The sequence below is a fragment of the Bos grunniens genome, chromosome 4 (assembly GCF_055505025.1).
Source record: "Bos grunniens cultivar Pamir isolate PY7600 chromosome 4, Bosgru_T2T1.0, whole genome shotgun sequence".
NCBI lineage: Eukaryota > Metazoa > Chordata > Mammalia > Artiodactyla > Bovidae > Bos > Bos grunniens.
Window position 1 is genome coordinate 28,579,579 of NC_141168.1, and position 21,612 is coordinate 28,601,190.

Here is a 21,612-nt window from a genome sequence, read left to right on the forward strand (position 1 = left end):
ACAGGACTGGAAAAGGTCAGTTTTCATTCCAATCCAAAGAAAGGCAATGCCAAAGAATGCTCAAACTACTGCACAATTGCACTCATCTCACATGCTAGTAAAGTAATGCTCAAAATTCTCCAAGCCAGGCTTCAGCAATATGTGAACCATGAACTTCCTGATGTTCAAGCTGGTTTTAGAAAAGGTAGAGGAACCAGAGATCAAATTGCCAACATCTTCTGGATCATAGAAAAAGCAAGAGAGTTCCAGAAAAACATCTATTTCTGCTTTATTGACTATGCCAAAGCCTTTGACTGTGTGGATCACAATAAACTGTGGAAAATTCTTCAAGAGATGGGAATACCAGACCACCTGACCTGCCTCTTGAGAAATTTGTATGCAGGTCAGGAAGCAACAGTTAGAACTGGACATGGAACAACAGACTGGTTCCAAATAGGAAAAGGAGTACGTCAAGGCTGTATATTGTCACCCTGCTTATTTAACTTATATGCAGAGTACATCATGAGAAATGCTGGACTGGAAGAAACACAAGCTGGAATCAAGATTGCCGGGAGAAATATCAATACCCTCAGATATGCAGATGACACCACCCTTATGGCAGAAAGTGAAGAGGAACTAAAAAGCCTCTTGATTAAAGTGAAAGAGGAGAGTAAAAAAGTTGGCTTGAAGCTCAACATGCAGAAAACAAAGATCATGGCATTTGGTCCTATCACTTCATGGGAAATAGATGGGGAAACAGTGTCAGACTTTATTTTTTTGGCTCCAAAATCACTGTAGATGGTGACTGCAGCCATGAAATTAAAAGACGCTTACTCCTTGGAAGGAAAGTTATGACCAACCTAGATAGCATATTCAAAAGCAGAGACATTACTTTGCCAACAAAGGTCCGTCTAGTCAAGGCTATGGTTTTTCCTGTGGTCATGTATGGATGTGAGAGTTGGATTGTGAAGAAGGCTGAGCGCCAAAGAATTGATGCTTTTGAACTGTGGTGTTGGAGAAGACTCTTGAGAGTCCCTTGGACTGCAAGGAGATCCAACCAGTCCATTCTGAAGGAGATCAGCCCTGGGATTTCTTTGGAAGGAATGATGCTAAAGCTGAAACTCCAGTACTTTGGCCACCTGATGCGAAGAGTTGACTCATTGGAAAAGACTCTGATGCCGGGAGGGATTGGGGGCAGGAGGAAAAGGGGACGCAAGAGGATGAGATGGCTGGATGGCATCACTGACTTGATGGACGTGAGTCTGAATGAACTCCAGGAGTTGGTGATGGACAGGGAGGCCTAGCGTGCTGCGATTCTTGGGGTCACAAAGAGTCGGACACGACTGAGCGACTGAACTGAACTGAACTCATACAGTGGAGAAGCTAAATAAACTCTTAAACTAGTGAGCAAGATTAATATCAAACATATCTGTTCCTCCTTGTTCACTGCAGCACTATCTACAATAACCAAGACATGAAGACAACCTAAACCATCAATCTGTGTGTGTGTGTGTGAGTGGAATATTACCCAGCCATGTATATAAGGAAATCTCGCCATTTGGGACAATATGAATGGACCTAGAGTGAAGTAAGTCAAACAGAGAAAGACAAATACGATACAGTCTATATATGGACTCTTAAAAAACCAAACCAAACAAAATTGAACTCACTGATGCAGAGAACAGATGGGTGGTTTCCAGCAGTAGGGGTGGCAGTGGGTGGGGGACAGGAGATTGGGTTGGGGGGTATGATGGGGTTTAAGGGCGGGGGAAGGGATGGTGGGGTGGTGGGTGGGAGAAGAGGTGAGTGAAATGTGTGAAGAGGACAAAAACACAAAAGTACAAACTTTTCATTATAAAGTGAATAAGTCCTGGGGATGTAATGTACGTCGTGGTGACTATAGTTAATAATACTATTTTGTATACTTGAAAGTTGGTAAGAGAGTAGATCTTGAGAAATTCTTGTCATAAGAAAAAAAAGGTTCATAATTCTGTGGTGATGGATGTTAACTAGATTTATTGTGGGGATCATTTTGTAATATATACAAATATATTTGGATCACTATGCTATACACCTGAAACTAACATAATGTTACATGTCAATTATATCTCAATTAAAAAAAGAAAAAGAATTACTGGAGTTCCCTGGTGGCCTCGTGGTTAGTTAGGGCAAGCCAATGAAGGTCAGGAAAAAAAAAGGGATTAGTGGAAACAGTGACAGGTTTTAGTTTCTTAAGCTCCAAAATCACTGTGGATGGTGCCTGCAGCCCTGAAATTAAAATACACTTGTACCTTGGAAAGAAAGCTATGACAAATCTAGACAGCATACTATAAAGCAGAGACATCACTTTACCAACAAAGGACCACCTTAGTCAAAGCTATGATTTTTCCAGTAGTCACGTATGGATGTGAGAGTTAGACCATAAAGAGGGCTGAGCGCTGAAGAACTGTGGTGCTGGAGAAGACTCTTGAGAGTCCCTTGGACTGCAAGGAGATCCAATCAGTCCATCCTGGGGGAGATCAGTGTTGGGTGTTTATTGGAAGGACTGATGTTGATGCTGAAACTCCAATACTTTGGCCACCTGATGCAAAGAGCTGACTCATTTGAAAAGACCCTGATGCTGGGAAAGATTGAGAGCAGGAGGAGAAGGAGACGACAGAGGATGAGATGGTTGGATGGCATCTCTGACTCAATGGGCATGGGTTTGGGTGGACTCTGGGAGTTGGTGATGGACAGGGACGCCTGGCGTGCTGTGGTTCATGGGGTCGCAGAGTCGTACACGACTGAGCGACTGAACTGAACCGAACTAATCCTGGATTGCTTCTTATATTGAAGGGAAAGAAGTCAATAAAAGGCGTTATCATGATAACTGACAAAATTATAACAGGGTGTGGGGCAGGGGGTGGTGGTGCTCAGTTGTGTCCGACTCTGCGACCCCATGGACTGTAGCCTGGCTGATACTCTGTCCATGTAGTTTTCCAGGCAAGAATGCCTGAGTGGGTTGCCATTTCATACTCCAGGGAATCTTCCTGCCCCATGGATGGAACTTGCATATCTTGCTTCTCCTACATTGGCAGGTGGATTCTTTACCACTGAGTCACCCGAGAAGCCCCAACACAGACTGTAGTTAAACAAAAGTATTGTATTAATGTTAAATTTCCTGAATATGATAACTGTATTGTGCTCATGTATGATAATAAAATCCTGGCTTTGAGAACCACACACTGAAGTAATTAGGGATAAAGGAGAAGGATGTATGTTTGAATCTACTCTCAGATGGTTCAAAAAATCATCTATATAGATAGATAGATTGAGAGAGAGAGCAAACAAATGGGACAAAATATTAAAAGTTGGTTAATCTGGGTAAAGTATGGGAATTGTGTTCTTTCATGTGAGATCTTAGTTCCCCGACCAGGGGCCCCTGCCTCCTGTAATGGAAGTGCAGAGTCTTAACTACTGGACCATCAGGGAAGTCCTTTCGTTTGCTTTTAAATTTTAAGTGTTTCAAAATAAAAAGTTAAAAAAAATGGTTTGTAAAAATGCAAAAAATTGCTTAAAAAAGCATCCCATTTGTCAATATTTGCAAGTTTAAAAAAAAGCAAATAAACAAAAATAATCACCCCTCATAAAAACAAAACCACAATCATGATGAATGGTTAGTAGCTTCAAGTGTCCAACCAGGGCACATATTCTACAGTATTACTAATTCTATGCACTAGGGTTCCTTTAATTGTCCTTGTATGGTTGTTCTCTGGGCTTCCTTGTGGCTCAGTTTGTAAAGAATCTGCCTGCAGTGCAAGAGACGCAGGTTTGATCCCTGGTCTGGGAAGATCCCCTGGAGAAGGAAATGGCAACCCACTGCAGTATTCTTGCCTGGGAAATTCAGTGGACAGAGGAGCCTGGCAGGCTACAGCCCATGGGGTCACAAGAGTTGGATACAGCTTAGCGACTAAACCACCACCACCACGATGGTTGTGCTCTACATTGAAAATGAGTGTCCTATTAGAACACAAGGGCTAAAATGGATTCTTCCCAAACACTAAAATTGATTTTTCGCACTAAACTTTTTCTTATGATGCTTATTGCAAAGAGTGAACGTTGTTTTTTTCTTTAGCCCAATGGAAATCAGAATTCATTCCCTCAAGCCCATTTAGTAACTTTTAGTGGTTGTCTATTATGTGCCAAGAAGTGAACTAGGTGATGGCAAAACAATGAGGAATGTTTTGCTGTGTTTCTTGACAGATTCAGACTAACGGGAGAGTCAATCATTTAATTAGAATGACTTGTTACAGGTGCAGGAAAATGGAGCAGTCATTTGTCTGTGGGAAGTAGTTTCTCAGAAGAAATGATATCTAAAGCAAGTCTTAAAGGATGAGTAGGAGTGCTCCAGGTGGACAGGATATTTATTTCCAGGTGTGAGGAGTAATATGTGCAAAGGCAACAAAGCCTTGAAAAGTTCAATATTCATTTTTAATCGATACCAGATATAATGCAGAAGCATTAAAACCTAGGTCAGCTGCTTAAAAAATATTTTTATAGTGAAATATTATACTTATTTACAGAAGTACATAAAACATAACTATCAGCTTGCTGAATTATTACAAAGCAAATACACATTGTAATGATTATGTGGTGAAAATTGATAAAATGATCAGGAACCCCCAAATCGTCACCCCCCAGTACACTTCCCAAGCCTCTCAGCAAACCACTATTCTATTATTTAATAACTGTTTTATTAAAAATTTTTTTAAATTTACATTTTAAAATTTATTTATTTTTGGTTGTGCTGGGTCTTCACTGCTGTGTGTGGGCTTTCTCTAGTTGCAGGAGCTATTCTTTGCTGCAGTGCCTGGGCTTCTCATTGCAGTGGGTTCTGTTGTGGAGCACAGGCTTAGGCAAGCAATCTTCACTGGCTGTGGCATGCAGGCTCTAGGATACGCAGGCTTCAGTAGCTGTGGGACACCGGCTCAGTATTTTATGGCTTGTGGTCTCTAGAGCTTGGGCTTCAGTAGTTGTGACGCATGGACTGAGTTGCTCAGCAGCATCCTCCTGGGCCAGGGATCCAACCTGAGTCCCCTGCATTGGCAGGTGGACTCTTATCCACTGTGCCACCAGGGAAGTCCCTAATAGTTGCTTCAGCTAATGAATATATAGCCATACACACACTTCTAATCATCTCTCTCTAAAATTCCCTTGTGTTCCACACTCCCTCCCTATCCAGTTCAACTACTGCTGCTACTGCTGCTAAGCCGCTTCAGTCGTGTCCGACTCTATGCGACCCCATAGACCGCAGCCCATCAGGCTCCCCCGTCCCTGGGATTCTCCAGGCAAGAACAGTGGAGTGGGTTGCCATTTCCTTCTCCAATGATGAAAGTGAAAAGTGAAAGTGAAGTCGCTCAGTCGTGTCCGACTCTCAGTGACCCCATGGACTGTAGCCCACCAGGCTCCTCTGTCCATGGGATTTTCCAGGCAAGAGTACTGGAGTGGGGTGCCATTGCCTTCTCTGAGTTCAACTACGAGTATATCCAATTTTTCCAACTCCAAAACACACGCTTTTTCTACTTTTCATTGAGATGTGGCTTCTTCATGTAGAAAATGAGCAGTCGACAGAGATTTTAAATTAGGCAGTAATATTATTAATATTTTTAAAACTATAATTTTGTTGATAGTGTGGAATAATGGAGAGCGGGAGAGATGGTGGTAGGAAGACCATGGAGGTAGTTATTGCAGTAGTTCAGAGGTGAGGGTTTGGACTTGAAGATTGCTGGTTCCCATGGAGAGAGGTCACTATTTCCTAAACCTTTCTGAAGTATAACCAGTTGTCCACGGTGTCAGGTTGCATGTTGGGGTTAAGTGAGCTGAGAAACCTTGTACACAGGTAACTTGCATTGCTTTGCATCTTTGCATGTGCTCCTCTCTTTGACTCCAAGGCCTCCACCTAGATAGCCTGAATAGATAGCAACACTGTTGATTAAAATTTGGAAGAACAGGTTTTGTGAGAAGAGAAGTTTAGTTTGGGCCCTGCTAATTTTGAGATGTTGGAGAAATTCAGATTGTGTGCTTCGTGGGTAGTTAGAGCTTAGATGCTTCAGGGACAGGCCTGAACTGGAGATAAAATTTTAGGAATAATCAGAATATATGTCACTTGAAGCATAGGACGTGGACTCAGTCCTATGTTCAAATCTAAGATCAAACATAAATTATTTGTTTCCTAATTTGTAAATGGGCTCAATAAAGGACAGAATAAAGATGGACTCAATAAAGGACAGAAATGGTAGGGACCTAACAGAAGCAGAAAATATTAAGAAGAGGTGGCAAGAATACACAGAAGAACTGTAGAAAAAAGATCTGCATGACCCAGATAATCATGATGGTGTGATCACTCACCTAGAGCCAGACATCCTGGAATGTGAAGCCAAGTGGGCCTTAGGAAGCATCACTATGAACAAAGCTAGTGGAGGTGATGGAAGTCCAGTTGAGTTATTTCAAATCCTGAAAGACGATGCCGTCAAAATGCTGCACTCAATATGCCAGCAAATTTGGAAAACTCAGCAGTGGCCACAGGACTGGAAAAGGTCAGTTTTCATTCCAATCCCTAAGAAAAGCAATGCCAAAGAATGCTCAAACTACCACACAATTGCACTCATCTCACACACTAGTAAAGTAATGCTTAAAATCTCCAAGTCAGGCTTCAGCAATATGTGAACCGTGAACTTCTAGATGTTCAAGCTGGTTTTAGAAAAGGCAGAGGAACCAGAGATCAAATTGCCAACGTCTGCTGGATCATCAAAAAAGCAAGAGAGTTCCAGGAAAACATCTATTTTTGCTTTATTGACTATGCCAAAGCCTTTGACTGTGTGAATTACAATAAACTGTGGAAAATTGTGAAAGAGATGGGCATACCAGACCATCTGACCTGCCTCTTGAGAAACCTGCATGCAGGTCAGAAAGCAACAGTTAGAACTGGACATGGAACAACAGACTGGTTCCAAATCAGGAACGGAGTACATCAAGGCTGTATATTGTCACCCTGCTTATTTAACTTATATGCAGAGTACATCAGGAGAAACGCTGGGCTGGAAGAAGCATGAGCTAGAATCAAGATTGCCAGAAATATCAATAGCCTCAGATATGCAGATGACACCACCCTTATGGCAGAAAGTGAAGAAGAACTAAAGAGCCTCTTGATTAAAGTGAAAGAGGAGAGTGAAAAAGTTGGCTTAAAGCTCAACATTCAGAAAATGAAGATCATGGCATCTGGTCCCATCACTTCGTGGGAAATAGATGGGGAAACAGTGGAAAGAATGGCGGACTTTATTTTTCTGGGCTCCAAAATCACTGCAGATGGTGATTGCAGCCATGAAATTAAAATATGCTTACTCCTTGGAAGGAAAGTTATGACCAGCCTAGACAGAATATTAAAAAACAGAGACATTATTTTGCCAAGAAAGGTCCATCTAGTCAAGGCTATGGTTTTTCCAGTGGTCATGTATGCATGTGAGAGTTGAACTATAAAGAGGGCTGAGCACCAAAGAATTGATACTTTTGAACTGTGGTGTTGGAGAAGACTCTTGCGAGTCCCTTGGACTGCAAGGAGATCCAACCAGTCCATCTTGGGGGAGATCAGTCCTGGGTGTTCATTGGAAGGACTGATGTTGAAGCTGAAACTCCAATACTTTGGCCACCTGATGCGAAGAGCTGACTCATTTGAAAAGACCCTGATGCTGGGAAAGATTGAGGGCAGGAGGAGAAGGGGACGATAGAGGATGAGATGGCTGGATGGCATCACCAACTCGGTACACATGAGTCTGGGTAGACTCCGGGGGTTGGTGTTGGACAGGGAGGCCTGGCGTGCTGCGGTTCATGAGGTCGTAAAGAGTCAGACACGACTGAGTGACTGAACTGAACTGAATTTGTAAAATGGGATAACATTTAACCTAGGATCTTAGTAAGGATTCAGTGAAAACCTAGAAAGCACTTAGCACTTTATCTGAATTCAATAAGTGACAAAATCATCTTTAGCTATTACTATATGTGTATGTGCTAAATCGCTTCAATCGTGCCTGTCAGACTGTAGCCCTCCAGGTTCCTGTGTTCATGGAATTCTCCAGACAATGATAGTGGAGTGGATTGCCATGCCCTCCTCCAGGGGATCTTCCTGACCCAGGGATCAAACCCACATCTCTTATGTCTCTGGCATTGGCAGGTGGGTTCTTTACCACTAGTGCCACCTGGAAAGCCCAGCTATTCTTATAGTACAGACTAATTTATGAACAAACTCCATTATAACAAGTAATTTTTAAAAATGGAATTCATCTAAATGCTATCTGAAATGCATTTGAATGGAAGACCTGTAAGGCATGGTTTGGTGCCAACATGGCAGCATGGTACATGCACTGTACCACCTGGTCAGCAAGACCTAAGTGTGCCTTTAGCATCAGGAATGGAAACTGTAAGTCTATATCGGGGTCCTAGTAGGCAACGTATCTCCAGGGCAGCAACCCATTCCCTAGTGGAGTTGCTAGTAGGTTACAACCTACTCCCTAGTGTCCTTAAAATAAAGCATTATCATTTTTTTTTTTTGTATCCTGTTGCTTGCGCAGTCCTTACATGTTAAGTTCTGTAATTGATAATAGGTCAACAGTTTACTATTTGTCCTTTGAAATCAATTTTTCCATGACCCTTTCTAAACTTTCAGCCTCTGTTTTGGTCCATAATTTTATTTAAAAAAGTTATGAATATGTGTTGTAAAATGCCACATCATAATCAAAGCTAGCAAAATCTGGACCTGAATATATATGTCCCATAATTGGTTCTACTTGTTGTTAGGTGTTTATACTGTGTTTTAGAGAGATTTGTTTAGAACAGATGTGAAAATCTTCAAGAAAGAAACAAAATTATGAAAAAAAGTTAAGGAATCACCAAAGTATCTATACAGTGCCAGCAAAGTGACCCACTTAGTCAGTTTAAAGAATTGGTCTGACTACTTTTTCCTTGTTTTGCTATTCTTACAGGCATCATCAATCATTAAAAAAAAAAAAAAAGCAAACCAGCAGCTTTAATTAGCTAGTATTATTCTTGAAATAATTATATATTGTGATAGATTTCATGCAAAGATCATCACAATAATTCCTTCCATTCTTATATGCATATCCCTTTGAAATGTGACTTGGCTACTCCTCCCATCAAGAAGAGAAATTTAAAATATGGCACCAATGAACCTATTCACAAAATAGAAACGAACTCACAGACATAGTTATCAGACTTGTCACCAAGGAGGAAGGGAGGAAGAGGGACTCGGCATTTGGGGTTGGCAAATGCAAACTACAACATTACATTCAGAATGGATGAACAACAAGATCCTACAGTATAGCACAGGGAACTATATCCAGTCTCTTGGGATAAAACACAATGGAAAAAAATAGTAAAGAATATATACGTATATGTGTGTGTGTGTGTGTGTGTGTGTATATATACATACGTGTATATATATATATATATATATATGCTGCTGCTAAGTCGCTTCAGTCGTGTCCGACTCTGTGCGACCCCATAGACGGCAGCCCACTAGGCTCCTCTGTCCCTGGGATTCTCCAGCCAAGAATACTGGAGTGGGTTGCCATTTCCTTCTCCAATGCATGAAAGTGAAAAGTGAAAGTGAAGTCGCTCAGTTGTGTCCGACTCTTTGCGACCCCATGGACTGCAGCCCACCAGGCTCCTCCGTCCATGGGATTTTCCAGGCAAGAGTACTGGAGTGGGGTGCCATTGCCTTCTCTGATATATATATATATATATATATACACATAAAACTGAGTCACTTTGGTGTACAGCAGAGATTGGCACAACACTGTAAGTCAACTGTACTTCAATTTAAAAAGTTTTAAAAAGAAGGGAAATTTATCTTCCCAATTTCTGAATATGTGCTGGCCTTCTGACTTTCTTTTACCAATAGAATGTGGTGGAAGTGGTGTCAAGTTCCTTCAGTTCCCACTCTATTTGCTTGGCATGCTGCCATTATATGAAAAAGCCCAGGATAATATTGAGGATGAAAATCTACAAGAGAAGAGAGAGGTCCAGCCAATAGTCAACACCAACTGCCAGCCATGAGAGCACCCAGTCAAGCTGCCAGATGACTGTAGCAGCTACATGCATGATCCCAGACAAGGCCAGACTAAAATGACTTTAGGGCACTGATTCTAGGGTGGTTTGCTGTGCCGCAATAATATATGTGTATATACATGCATGTGTGTGTGTATGTATATGTATGTGTGTGTGTATTCTCCAGACTTGAAGGTGATATGTTAATCATTAGATATGCACTTCCAGACTTTAAGTATAAAAAAGTTCCTTAAAGCTGTAATGATGTGTCACCTAGGTTGCTGCAGTGAACAACGAAAGGGAGACAAATGATTTTTCTGTGATGGTTTGTGCATAGTGTTTTTAGAGATAGGGTGAAATTCTAGGTGATGTTCAAAGTCTTTTTGTGAAATTGAATTAAATTCTTGTGATTCTAGCAATTCCATTCCCACTTCATGAGCTTACACATGACATTTTAATACCTCTCACAAATGACAGGATCTACTCACTCATCTTTCACATATGATATGATCCAAAACAGCTATGGTACAGTGTAGGCAACACAATATAGCCAATAGAACACAATGGCTAAGGTCATGAGTTTCAGAGCCACACCGTTTGGGTTAGAATGCTGCTTCAGCTGCCTTTCAGCTGTAACCTTGATGAGTTATCTAACCATTCTGGAAAAGGAAAAGTTTTCATTCCAGTCCCAAAGAAAGGCAATGCCAAAGAATGTTGAAACTACCACACAATTGCACTCATTTCACATGCTAGCAAAGTAATGCTCAAAATCCTCCAAGCCAGGCCTCATCAGTATGTGAACCATGAAATTCCAGATGTTAAAGCCAGATTTAGAAAAGGCAGAGGAACCAGAGATCAAATTGCCAACATCCATTGGATCACTGGAAAACCAAGAGAGTTCCAGAAAAACATCTACTTCTGCTTTATTGACTATGCCAAAGCCTTTGACTATGTGGATACAGCAAACTGTGGAAAATTCTTCAAGAGATGGAAATACCAGACCACCTGACCTGTCTCCTGAGAAATCTATATGCAGGTCAAGAAGTATCAGTTAGAACTGGACATGGAACAACAGACTGGTTCCAAACTTGGGTGAGGAGTACATCAAGGCTGTATATTGTCACCTTGCTTATTTAACTTACATGCAGAGTACATATGTGAAATGCTGGGCTACATGAAGCACAAGCTGGAATCAAGATTGCCAGAAATATCAAAAACCTCGGATATGCAGATGATACCACCCTTATGGCAGAACGTGAAAAACTGAAGAGCCTCTTGATGAAAATGAAAGAGGAGAGTGAAAAAGTTGGCTTAAAGCTCAACATTCAGAAAATGAAGATCATGGCATCCGGTCCCATCACTTCATGGGAAATAGATGGGGAAACAGTGGAAAAAGTGGCTGACTTTATTTTTTTGGGCTCCAAAATCACTGCAGATGGTGATTGCAGCCATTAAGTTAAAAGACGCTTGCTCCTTAGAAGAAAAACTATGACCAACCTAGACAGCATATTAAAAAGCAGAGACATTACTTTGCCAACAAAGGTCCATCTAGTCAAAGCTATGGTTTTTCCAGTAGTCATGTATGGATGTGAGAGTTGGGACTCTAAAGAAAGTTGAGCGCCGAAGAATTGATGCTTTTGAACTGTGGTGTTGGAGAAGACTCTTGAGAGTCCCTTGGACTGCAAGGAGATCCAACCAGTCCATTCTTAGGGAAATCAGTCCTGAATAATATCCACTGGAAGGACTGATGCTGAAGCTGAAACTCCAATCCTTTGACCACCTGACTCATTGTGAAGAAGTGACTCATTTGAAAAGACCCTGATGTTGGGAAAGATTGAAAGTGGGAGGAGAAGGGGATGACAGAGGATGAGGTGGTTGGATAGCATCATCCACTCGATGGACATGAGTTTGAGTATACTCCGGGAGTTGGTGATGGACAGGGAAGCCTGGCATGCTGCAGTCCATGGGGTCTAAGAGTCCAACATGACTGAGCAACTGAACTGAATCATTCTGTGCCTCAGTTTCTCCCCCTGAAGAATGGAGGATAACAAAATCTCATTGGATTGTTGATACAATTAAATGACCTCATGCCTGAGCCTAAAACATTACTCAAAACATATCAGATACTAATATTGTTATTTTATAAAGGGAATGATCTAGGTTCTAGACTCAGTTCTGTTACTATGTGACCTTCAGAAAATCAGTTAACCTCTCTGGGTTTCAGTTTTCTATCTATAAAGTAAGGAATGTTACTAGATAATTTCCATGGCTTCATCTTTAAAATTCTATGATTCAGTGTGTTCAATATTTGTTTTACCCATATGCACATTCCAATTTTGTCTATAATTCTAATTTTTCAGAATATTTAAAACTTATTCTATTAGCAAACAATTTTGAGGACTCTCTAGTGATGGCCATTTTGAAATATAAACATCTTTAATTCACATCTGGTCAGCAAACATTTGTAACTTTCACATATCTGAAGTAATGCCTTTTCATGTTTATGAAAATGTAGAATTGTATATTCATTTTTAAGCCCATGATAAATTTGCTTATTAAAGTAGATCTCCCAAAATTAAAATATTTCACCTCAAATTTTACCAAAGATCTCGTGTTAAATAAAACAAAAATTCCACTGTTAAGGGTCACATTATAAATTTTTTTCTATTGTTTTGCGTAAGCATATTCCTCTGTGGCTCAGTGGTAAAGAAATCACCTGCAGTGCCAGAGCTGCAGGAGATGCAGATTCCCTTCTTGGGTCAGGAAGATTGGAGGAGGCCATGGCAACCTGCTCCAGTATTCTTGCCTAGAGAATCCCATGGACAGAGGAGCCTTGTGGGAAACAGTTCCTTGGGTTGCAAAGAATTGGACAGGACTGACCAACCTAGATAGCATGTTAAAAAGCAGAGACGTTACTTTGCCAACAAAGGTCCATCTAGTCAAGGCTATGGTTTTTCCAGTGGTCACGTATGGATGCAAGAGTTGGACTGTGAAGAAAGCTGAGTGCCCAAGAATTGATGCTTATGAACTGTGGTGTTGGAGAAGACTCTTGAGAGTCCCTTGGACTGCAAGGAGATCCAACCAGCCCATTCTAAAGGAGATCAGCCCTGGAATTTCTTTGGAAGGAATGATGCTAAAGCTGAAACTCCAGTACTTTGGCCACCTCATGCGAAGAGTTGACTCATTGGAAAAGACTCTGATGCTGGGAGGGATTGGGGGCAGGAGGAGGGGACGACAGAGGATGAGATGGCTGGATGGCATCACCGACTCAATGGACATGAGTTTGAGTGAACTCTGGGAGTTGGTGATGGACAGGGAGGCCTGGCATGCTGCAATTCATGGGGTTGCAAAGAGTCGGACACGACTGAGTGACTGAAATGAACTGAAGAGACTTAGCATGAAAATATTAGAAAAATATTTTATTGGTTGTATGACAAACACTATCATGTGGGTGCAGCTTATTTTACTTTTAGAAATTGTGGCATTTCATTTTTAATTGGGATAATAGTTGCTTTACAATGTTGTGTTAGCTTCTGCCATATAACAACCAAGTGAATCAGCTATGTGTGTGTGTATATATATATATATATATATATATATACCCACATATCCCCTCTTGGACCGCCCTCACCAACACCTAGATGCATTTCATTTTAGTTTGATGTTTTGTATTGCTTGACAATGGGACAGATAAAAATGACCAAACATACTAAAGTGACCAGTTAAGTGTGCAGAATGAACAGGTGGAATTCCTTTTTAAAAAGATCATTTTTGTATCATTTTCCTGTCACCCGTATTATTAGGCTGCTAAAATCACTCAGACCTATGCAAATGCTCCATTCAGTGTATTTACAGTAACACATTTATTACTGGACCTAATACAAACTCTGAATTTTGAAAATAGATTTCAGTCACTCGTTTGTTCTTCCAAAATACATCAGAACCTGTCTACTAAACGTTTTCACGGATCCGAAAACCAGCAACTTAATCATGAAAGTTTTCAGTGGATCGTGGGGGAGGGCGGGTGATTTTTTAAATGGACTTTTTCTTTCTTAAAATTTTCATTTTTGTTTCTGGAGCCGGGGAGAAGGCGGGGGAGGCGGCTCTCCCACCCCCGAGCACCCGCACACCGGGTTGCAGAATTTGACAGACCACTGCGATCCTGGGGGGTTTTCCAAGCAGGATAAGCGCCTAAGAGAAGAAAAAGTGAGTACTGCCCACGTGACCCAACTTCACCTTCAGATGCCAGACGCCGAGCGCAGCTGCGATCAATACCGATCTTCCCGGACTAGACTGTTTTCCTCCCAGAGACCTGATAAAGCTCTGAGAGGCACACTTCGGAAATTGCTGGGTTAGGAAAAAAAAAAAAAGTTCCACTTGTACCCTTTATAAATGAGCTGACAACTTTTTCGGAATCACCACGATTTACGGCTTACGCATTTGCGAAACCTCTTCCTACAGTTCTTTCCCCTTCTTTTCCAAGCCTCCCGGTTTCGGTTCCACCGAAGAAAGAAAAGCGATAGCAACAGTTTGGTTGCCCAGCAGCCCGTCTCCCGGGCCCAACCACTGCACCAGCGGCCTCGCACCTCTTGGCCCGCGAAGCCCAGGACTTCGGCTCCCCGTCCGCCGGAGACGTTTGAGAGAGCCGCGGGTCGGAGACACCCGGCTGTCGGCCCCCCGCCACCAGCCCGGTCTCCCTCTCCTTGCCCAGCCGCCGCGCGTCGCCTCTCCACCGGCGGGGGCGCCGGGCCGGGCGCATGCGCGCGACGCTCCCGGGCGTGCCGGCCACACTCCCCCCACCCACTCTGAGAGCTTGTCACTTCCTGCCCTCGCCCCATCTCCGTCCGGGGTCAGTCACTCGCTCCCTGTCGCTGCCGGAGAGTCTCTGCTTCCCCCTTCCTACTCGCTCCGCGGCGGTAGCTCAGGCTCTTTGGGGAGGGGGAGACCGAGAAAGCGAGAGACTGACTTAATAAAGTTTCCTGAAACAACAACTACTACCAACAAGGGCCCAAGGTGGGGGGAAACCCCCATCCTTCCCCGCCCCTCTCCAAAAGCCTGAGGGACCGTTGCAGGTGGAGCGACGCTGGGGGGAGCCGGGCTCCGGCGGCAGCCGTTGCCCGGGCGAGGGGCGCCTCAGCTCCTGCCGTCTTCGGGTTTCAGCTCCTTCGGTGGCGGCAGCAGCGGCTGCGGGGCGGTTCCTCCTGTCAACTGCCTGCGCCCGCGCGCCGCCCGCCCGCCCAGTTCCACAGCGCGGAGGGACGCCGTGAGCCGCCGCGTCGCCTCGGGCCGCGGAGGGACGTGGTGAGCTGTGGCGCTTCCGCGTCAGCGCCGGCGGGGACTCTTTGGGAGCGCGTCGGGCCCGAACCCCGGTCCCTTCGCGCGGTTCGCCAAGGCTGCGCCAGGTGGGGCCCGAAGCCGCCTCCCACGCCAGGCTGTCCCCGCGGCCGCCCGGCCTGCTCTCCTTCCTTCCGCCCGCCCGCCGGCCCGCCCCAGGAGTTCAGTAAGTTGGGCGCACTTGGTTGGGGGACCGGGGCTCTGCCAGGGAGACCCCAGCGCACGTGCGTAGCGGGAGGGCCGGTGTGGGCCGGGCGCCGGCGGGAGCAACCCCTCGGCTGCCGCCGCGCCCCCAGCCCCGCGGGCCCCGGCGCTGGCCGTGCCCGCTGCGCACCGCGCCTCCATCTCCGCGCGCGCCCGCCCGGGAAGGCGAGGCCGCCGTCGCCGCCCGCGCAGCCGGCCAGGCCCTCGCCCTGCGCTGCGCGCCCGGGGCTGCGTTTCCGGGTAGGGCGATGAACCTGTGCGGGAGTTCGGGCTGGTGAAGCCTTCGTGCGTTTTTATTTTTCAGTTGGAGAGGAAGGTACAGGGCGCTGAAGGGGAAGCGAAGGGTGGGTGAAGGGAACGTTTCTGGAAAATGCAGCGAGAGCCCCCCCAGGAAGTTCAGGGCGAGTGACGGGTTTGTGCTTCTTTCAACAGCCAAGCCGCAATGAAGAGCTTCTTACAGTGAAAGGAAAGTAGGTCGCGCCCACTGAAAATGCCTTTAAGGGACAAATACTGTCAGACTGACCACCATCATCACGGATGCTGTGAACCAGGTATACCCCTTTCTTCTCCAGTGTCTTCGGTCTCCATCAGAGCCACTCTGCTCTCTGTTTTCTTTTCTTCCTCCCCAAGAAGTCATTCCTAACTAAACAGGCTATAATTTCCCCCAGCATAAAACCAGTTATGAAGCTAAAAGCTTGTACAAACAAGAGGTCTCCCTTGCTTGATCCCTTCAAAAAAGTACTGCAGGTGTCACCTTAAGTCTTTTCCACAAGATCAATTACTCAATCCCTTTTCCTTCCCTTTCAAGGTAGTTTGTAGCTAGTAGTATACCCTCATGCTCTGTGAATGGGTAAAACTGAAGAGAAAGGAAAAAATAGGTAGTATTAGAATACTAGCATTTATTTTAATGAAACTTTTAAAAACTAGAAATTTCTTCTGCTTAAATAGTGTTGAAAGAGAATAATGCTTAAACCTAAGAATGAGGTTTAAGCTCATTAGTTTGGGCTAAGGAAAGTTTGTCGAAGTGCGACCTCTTAAAGATCATGGACAGAACACAGGATTGCAAAATCTGATTATTTAAGATAAATATTTTTAGGATATTGTTCAGAGGGATATTTTTTGACTATGAAACTAAAAAGGTGTTTTGGGAATCTCACAAGGAGTATTAGAACACTAAGAAAACGTGATATATAAACTATTGATAGTTTTTCTGCTTATTAGAAGTTTGTGCATTATTACAAACATTTAGAGGTACAGCTTAAAAAGAGAATCCTTGAATACACACTGTCACTAAACCAAATAAAGGCTGTTCTGTTAAGTTCAAAGGCAGTTGTTGAGCATTATTTTTGATATAAAAGTTCCAAGTCTTTTTAGTACTTTTGCTTGTTCCTTGTTGGAGTATTTTAACTGCACCCAGTACTTGGTTTTGTCACAGTGAGGTTCATTTAGAGTACATTTTGATTAGTGGGGAAAAAATGGTGGTGTTAAAGGGGAAGAACTTCTATTTTCTGGAAACTTTCGTACATGTTAGAATAAAATTTGTATTATAATCCTATCCCCACCAATTTGCTGAAAATAACAACCTCTGCTAATAAAACAGGCAATCCCAGAGTGGAATCCAGTGTTTATTCAATTGCTCCCTGATCTGCCTACCTTTCATCCTCCTTTCTGCTGCACATTTTATTTGAAGTGAATATATATCCCTTATGTTTTACCAATTGTTGAATGGATTTTGCTAGTTTTGAAGTAGAAAACTGTGAATGACTTCTTATACTTCCACTCTTTCCCCCCCCCCCCCGTCTTTTTATTCCATTTTTTTTGAGAAGTCGTTTAAGTTGAATTAGTTAATTAAATCATATTAAAGCTTGTTGCTCAGGAAGAAATGTATTTTGTCATTCATTTCTTTCTTTGACAAGTCTTTATTGAGCACCAGTTAGGTGCTAGGCACTGTTCAAGACAACGGGGATATAAGTGGTGAACACAACAGATAAGCGCACTCCTTCACGGAACCTTTGAGTGGAAAGAGATGGATGTAAATAAGTACATGGATAAAGTAATTTGTGACCATACCTTATTTAGTGTATTCTGATAAAGTTTTCTAGATACTTTAAAGATATTTTCCAGAGATGAACTTTTAAATTTGTGTTGAAACTTGTGCTTCTTCTCCTCCCTCATTAACACAAAGTCAGATAAGTCGCTTTAATTTTAAAAATTCAGCTTTATTTTGCCAGAAACTTTTCCCATGCAGTTTATTTTTCAGACTGTTAGGTCAAAAGTGGTTGGTATTTCTTTGCTTTCTTAGTTAGAAGTAAGCACTTTCTGAGGGTTTAGTTCGTTGGAAAGGTAGAAGTGTAACTTATGAGGTAGTTTTAATTGTCGTTATTTCACAGGAAGATAATGGACCAAGTGAGAGGATGTTTCCAGTATTGAGAGGAATAGGAATGGTACTTTTAAAAGAGGTTGCTCTCAGATGGAGGGAAGAAGGTGAAGTTATGTTTATGAAGTTCTTTTAATGAACTCTGCGGAGAAATCTGTCCTTTTGAATTATGAATAGTAGGTGAGTTCCTGAATGAGAGAGAGCAGTGTGTTTCTGGGGAGGTCTTAGTACGCTGGATCAATTTGTAGTGAGTGGTGGTGTTATAAGCCTATCAGTGTATGTAAAGTATATTCTTAGTTATGCTTTAAGAAAGTTTTTCTGTTAGAGAAATTTTCAAACATTCAAAGGTAGAATGCTTTAGGAACCTTACGTAACCAACACACAGCTCCATCAGTTATCAGTATGTGAGTACGTGGACAGTTGCTTTTGATCTGTATTCTCCCCTCACCACAGTTCCCTTCTCTATCCTCCAACTGCTTCCCCACTCACTATTAGTTGTAAGCAAATCTCAGACATCTTAGGTTGAAGAATATCTTAAGAGGCTTGTTTTAAGGGAGGAGAGACTCTTAATGCAAGTAGGTGATTCTGGGAAGTGTGTTCTTGGAAGGATGTAAAGAAAGATGTTAACCTCTGAGACATTGGGGTTTTTGGCTGGAGGGAGGTGCTGTTTTTTTTCCTTAATGGTCATGTGACCTGCTCTTGGGAGGCATGATAGGATATGCAAGAAATTTTATAAAATATTGACATACAAAGTTTTTTAGGATTGAGATTATGTTTTCAAATGAAGAAAGAAATGGGACCTACACAGATGTGTATACCAGGTGGATATGTCCACTCATAACAAAAGTAACCCTGGGGTTATTTTGAATGGTGTCTCAGGATGTGTATGTATTCTGGTGGTACCAGTGATGGTGGTGGGTAACAAAATTTTGCTCTAGCTTTAAAATGGTGTTGTCATGTGGAAGTGGAAATTAGTGGAAGGTTTCTGGAGCGTGTACCTAAATGAGGAAAGGGATTGCTGAAGAGAAGTTTCCATTTTTTTCTCATATTTCTCCCTTATTTATTACTCTTTTTTCATTCTTGCTTTACAGAATTCTTGCCAGTTGGAGAGTCAGACCTTGGGACTTTTTAAAATTGTGTAATTTCCATCCTATCTTTTATTAGTTTTTGTAATCAGTTATTGGTTGTTAGAATGTACAAATACTAGAAAGAGATTCATCAAATCCAAATGATATCATCACTCTATTTACAAACATTTGCTGCTGTTTCTCTAAGGGGTTGAATTCTACTTCTCTTAGATTTTGAAAAAGATTTTTCATTTTTGGTGTCAGGAAAGCAGTTGACTTGTAGATGATGTTAATGGTGATAAAACATTTATTGAGTCTTTACTGTATTCCAGGCTCTGATTTAACCAGGAACCTGCATTAGCTAATATAATCCTCACACAACTCTATGATTTAGATACTTTTAATATTCACATTTTGGAGATAAGAATAGAGAAATCAAAGAGTGTAATTTACCCTAGCTGTATCTAGTAAATGGCAAAAAAGGAGTTTCAGCACAGTCAGTCCAGGTCTGGAATCTTTCCTTAACCACTGTGGTTAGTGCCAATGTTAGATGTTCTCAAAATGAGTTGTATTTGTGTGTATGTTTTTTAAAATACCCCCAGAGTGTCTCTTAAAATTGGGAAAATTTTGCTTAATGGAATGATTTGTTCCTGAGACACAGTTTTTCCTGTTTGTGTACACTGAACTTAAGAGTTGAAGCCTAGAAGAGAATCTAAGGGTGTGTCTATACACATAGCACAGCAGGCTTTATCCCCCTTATCAGACAGTTAAGAGCTTTCCAGGCCCAGGCCCTGAAGCAGTAGCAGCACCCATTACTGAAGTAACCCTCCTTATCTTCTCAGCACTGAGCAGATGATGGTAAAACATCATCTGGGTAAAGATGGTAAAACATTATAACATACTGAAAAAAGAAGTGGTTAAAATGACTGCTTTTTCTCCACCACAACTGTCTCTACCTGATGTCTAATGGAAAACTCAGTTTTCTTTTTCAGTTACCTTGTTTCTTATTACTATAACCTTACTTATTATATATTTATACTAATAATCTGAGTGTTGGCAAGCAGGGATGATGTAGACCTCTGTATATTTACAATGGGAATATTATTTTTACTTACTATAAGAAATGCATTCTTTCTAAAATGCATACTTCCAAAAGCCTGGGCTAGTGAAGTGTGAGGCAGAAAGTGAAAATCACCTCTATAAACCTGATCCAACAGAAAGAACCTTTGTTAAGTTTTCTTGGTATCCCACTGTCCCACCAGACATTTTGTGTTTATATTAGCATTTATACATAAACACACATATACATTAAATTTATTTCTGTAGCTATTGAAATATATATTAGTAAATTTGATATCGTATTTTATAACCTGCTTGTGTTGCTTAACAATGTATTATTGACATCCTTTGTTGTCAGTACATGTAGGTCTTGCTCATGCTGTGTAATAGCCGTGAGAGATTCTGTTGTATGGATATTTCATAGTTTATTTAGTCTGGTTCCTTCTGAGCGACTTCTAAGTTGTTTGAAATTTTTCTCAATTATTTATAGTGCTGCAGAGTGCTGCAGTGAACATTCTTATACATCTGTAGTTGTGCACTTGACCAGTTCTTTCCTTAGGCAGTAGTTTTTGAGTTTTGCTCTCATAATTGCCAGAGAGCTGTACTAGATTGTCTGGAGAGTTTTGGAATGGTTTATGAGGGGTGGCAAGGCTATTATTGCCCTAGAATTTTGGTTAAATGTAGTCGCTCTTCTTCAAGGGGAATAAAAAGGCAAATATGACTAATATGTACTAAATAACACCAAAATAGATCTTTGCAGTTGAACTTAATGCATAGGAGGCTTAGTTTTACCTTGAATTGAGAAAAATTGTAGTTATATGTTTACCATTATTTTATTTTGCCTTAAAGCTAATGGTGAAATATGTACAAAAAAGTGTGATTGTCATTTAACATGATTATAGCAAACCATTGTTTTACTTCAATAGTAAATGATTTGAATAACCCTTTTTTGTGGGGATTGGGGTGGGTATTTGTCTTCCATGTAGTTTATATCCTGGAACCTGGAGATGCTCCTTTGTTACAGCAACCACTACAGACATCCAAATCTGGTATTCAGCAAATAATTGAGTGCTTTCGATCAGGTATGAATGTTTTAGGATGTATTTTCAATCTTCACCTTAAAATTACCTAGAAATCCTTAGAAATAATTTTTAAAAAATGAAATATATACATTGATTTTCTTTATAATATACTTTTGTCATTTTAAAAAAGTGGACGAGTAAATATTGCTTGATTAGAAATTCTTTTTCAGTACTATATTATTATATACTAATTTAAAAAGTGTTCAGAATGATTTAAAGAAATATGTGGTATATTTACTGGTAAAGTGTCTCTTAAAGATTCATTGTTATTTTTTGGCATGTTCTTTATAAACTCTCAGAAGACAGTACTAAATTATACGAGGTCTTTATGAGCTTTGGCAGGGTAGATTATTTACTCGGAATGTCTGAGATGTCTCTTGTTCTAGATTAATTACTGTATCATCTCTGTTTA

At 41.7% G+C, this 21,612-nt stretch overlaps 1 protein-coding gene and 1 long non-coding RNA gene across 5 annotated transcripts in view; one reads left to right on the forward strand and one right to left on the reverse strand.

Moving 5' to 3' along the window:
- Positions 1–21,612, forward strand: part of ZNF800 (zinc finger protein 800) — a 185,081-nt gene that overhangs the window by 120,013 nt on the left and 43,456 nt on the right. For 2 of the 4 annotated variants that reach the window (XM_086395784.1, XM_086395787.1), the window contains exons 1-3: positions 14,920–15,577; positions 16,048–16,166; positions 21,105–21,200. In XM_086395784.1, coding sequence (XP_086251910.1) covers positions 16,106–16,166; positions 21,105–21,200 — 157 coding nt within the window. In that variant the 5' untranslated portion in view covers positions 14,920–15,577; positions 16,048–16,105. Of the gene's footprint in view, positions 1–14,919; positions 15,578–15,656; positions 15,932–16,047; positions 16,167–21,104; positions 21,201–21,612 lie in introns of those variants that run through there. The other 2 variants (XM_086395785.1, XM_086395786.1) reach the window with 2 other exon arrangements.
- Positions 4,694–6,574, reverse strand: LOC147373866 (uncharacterized). The gene is made up of 2 exons (XR_015162198.1): positions 6,367–6,574; positions 4,694–5,926 (listed from the first exon to the last, which is right to left on the reverse strand). It is a non-coding gene; the product is annotated as an uncharacterized LOC147373866 (long non-coding RNA).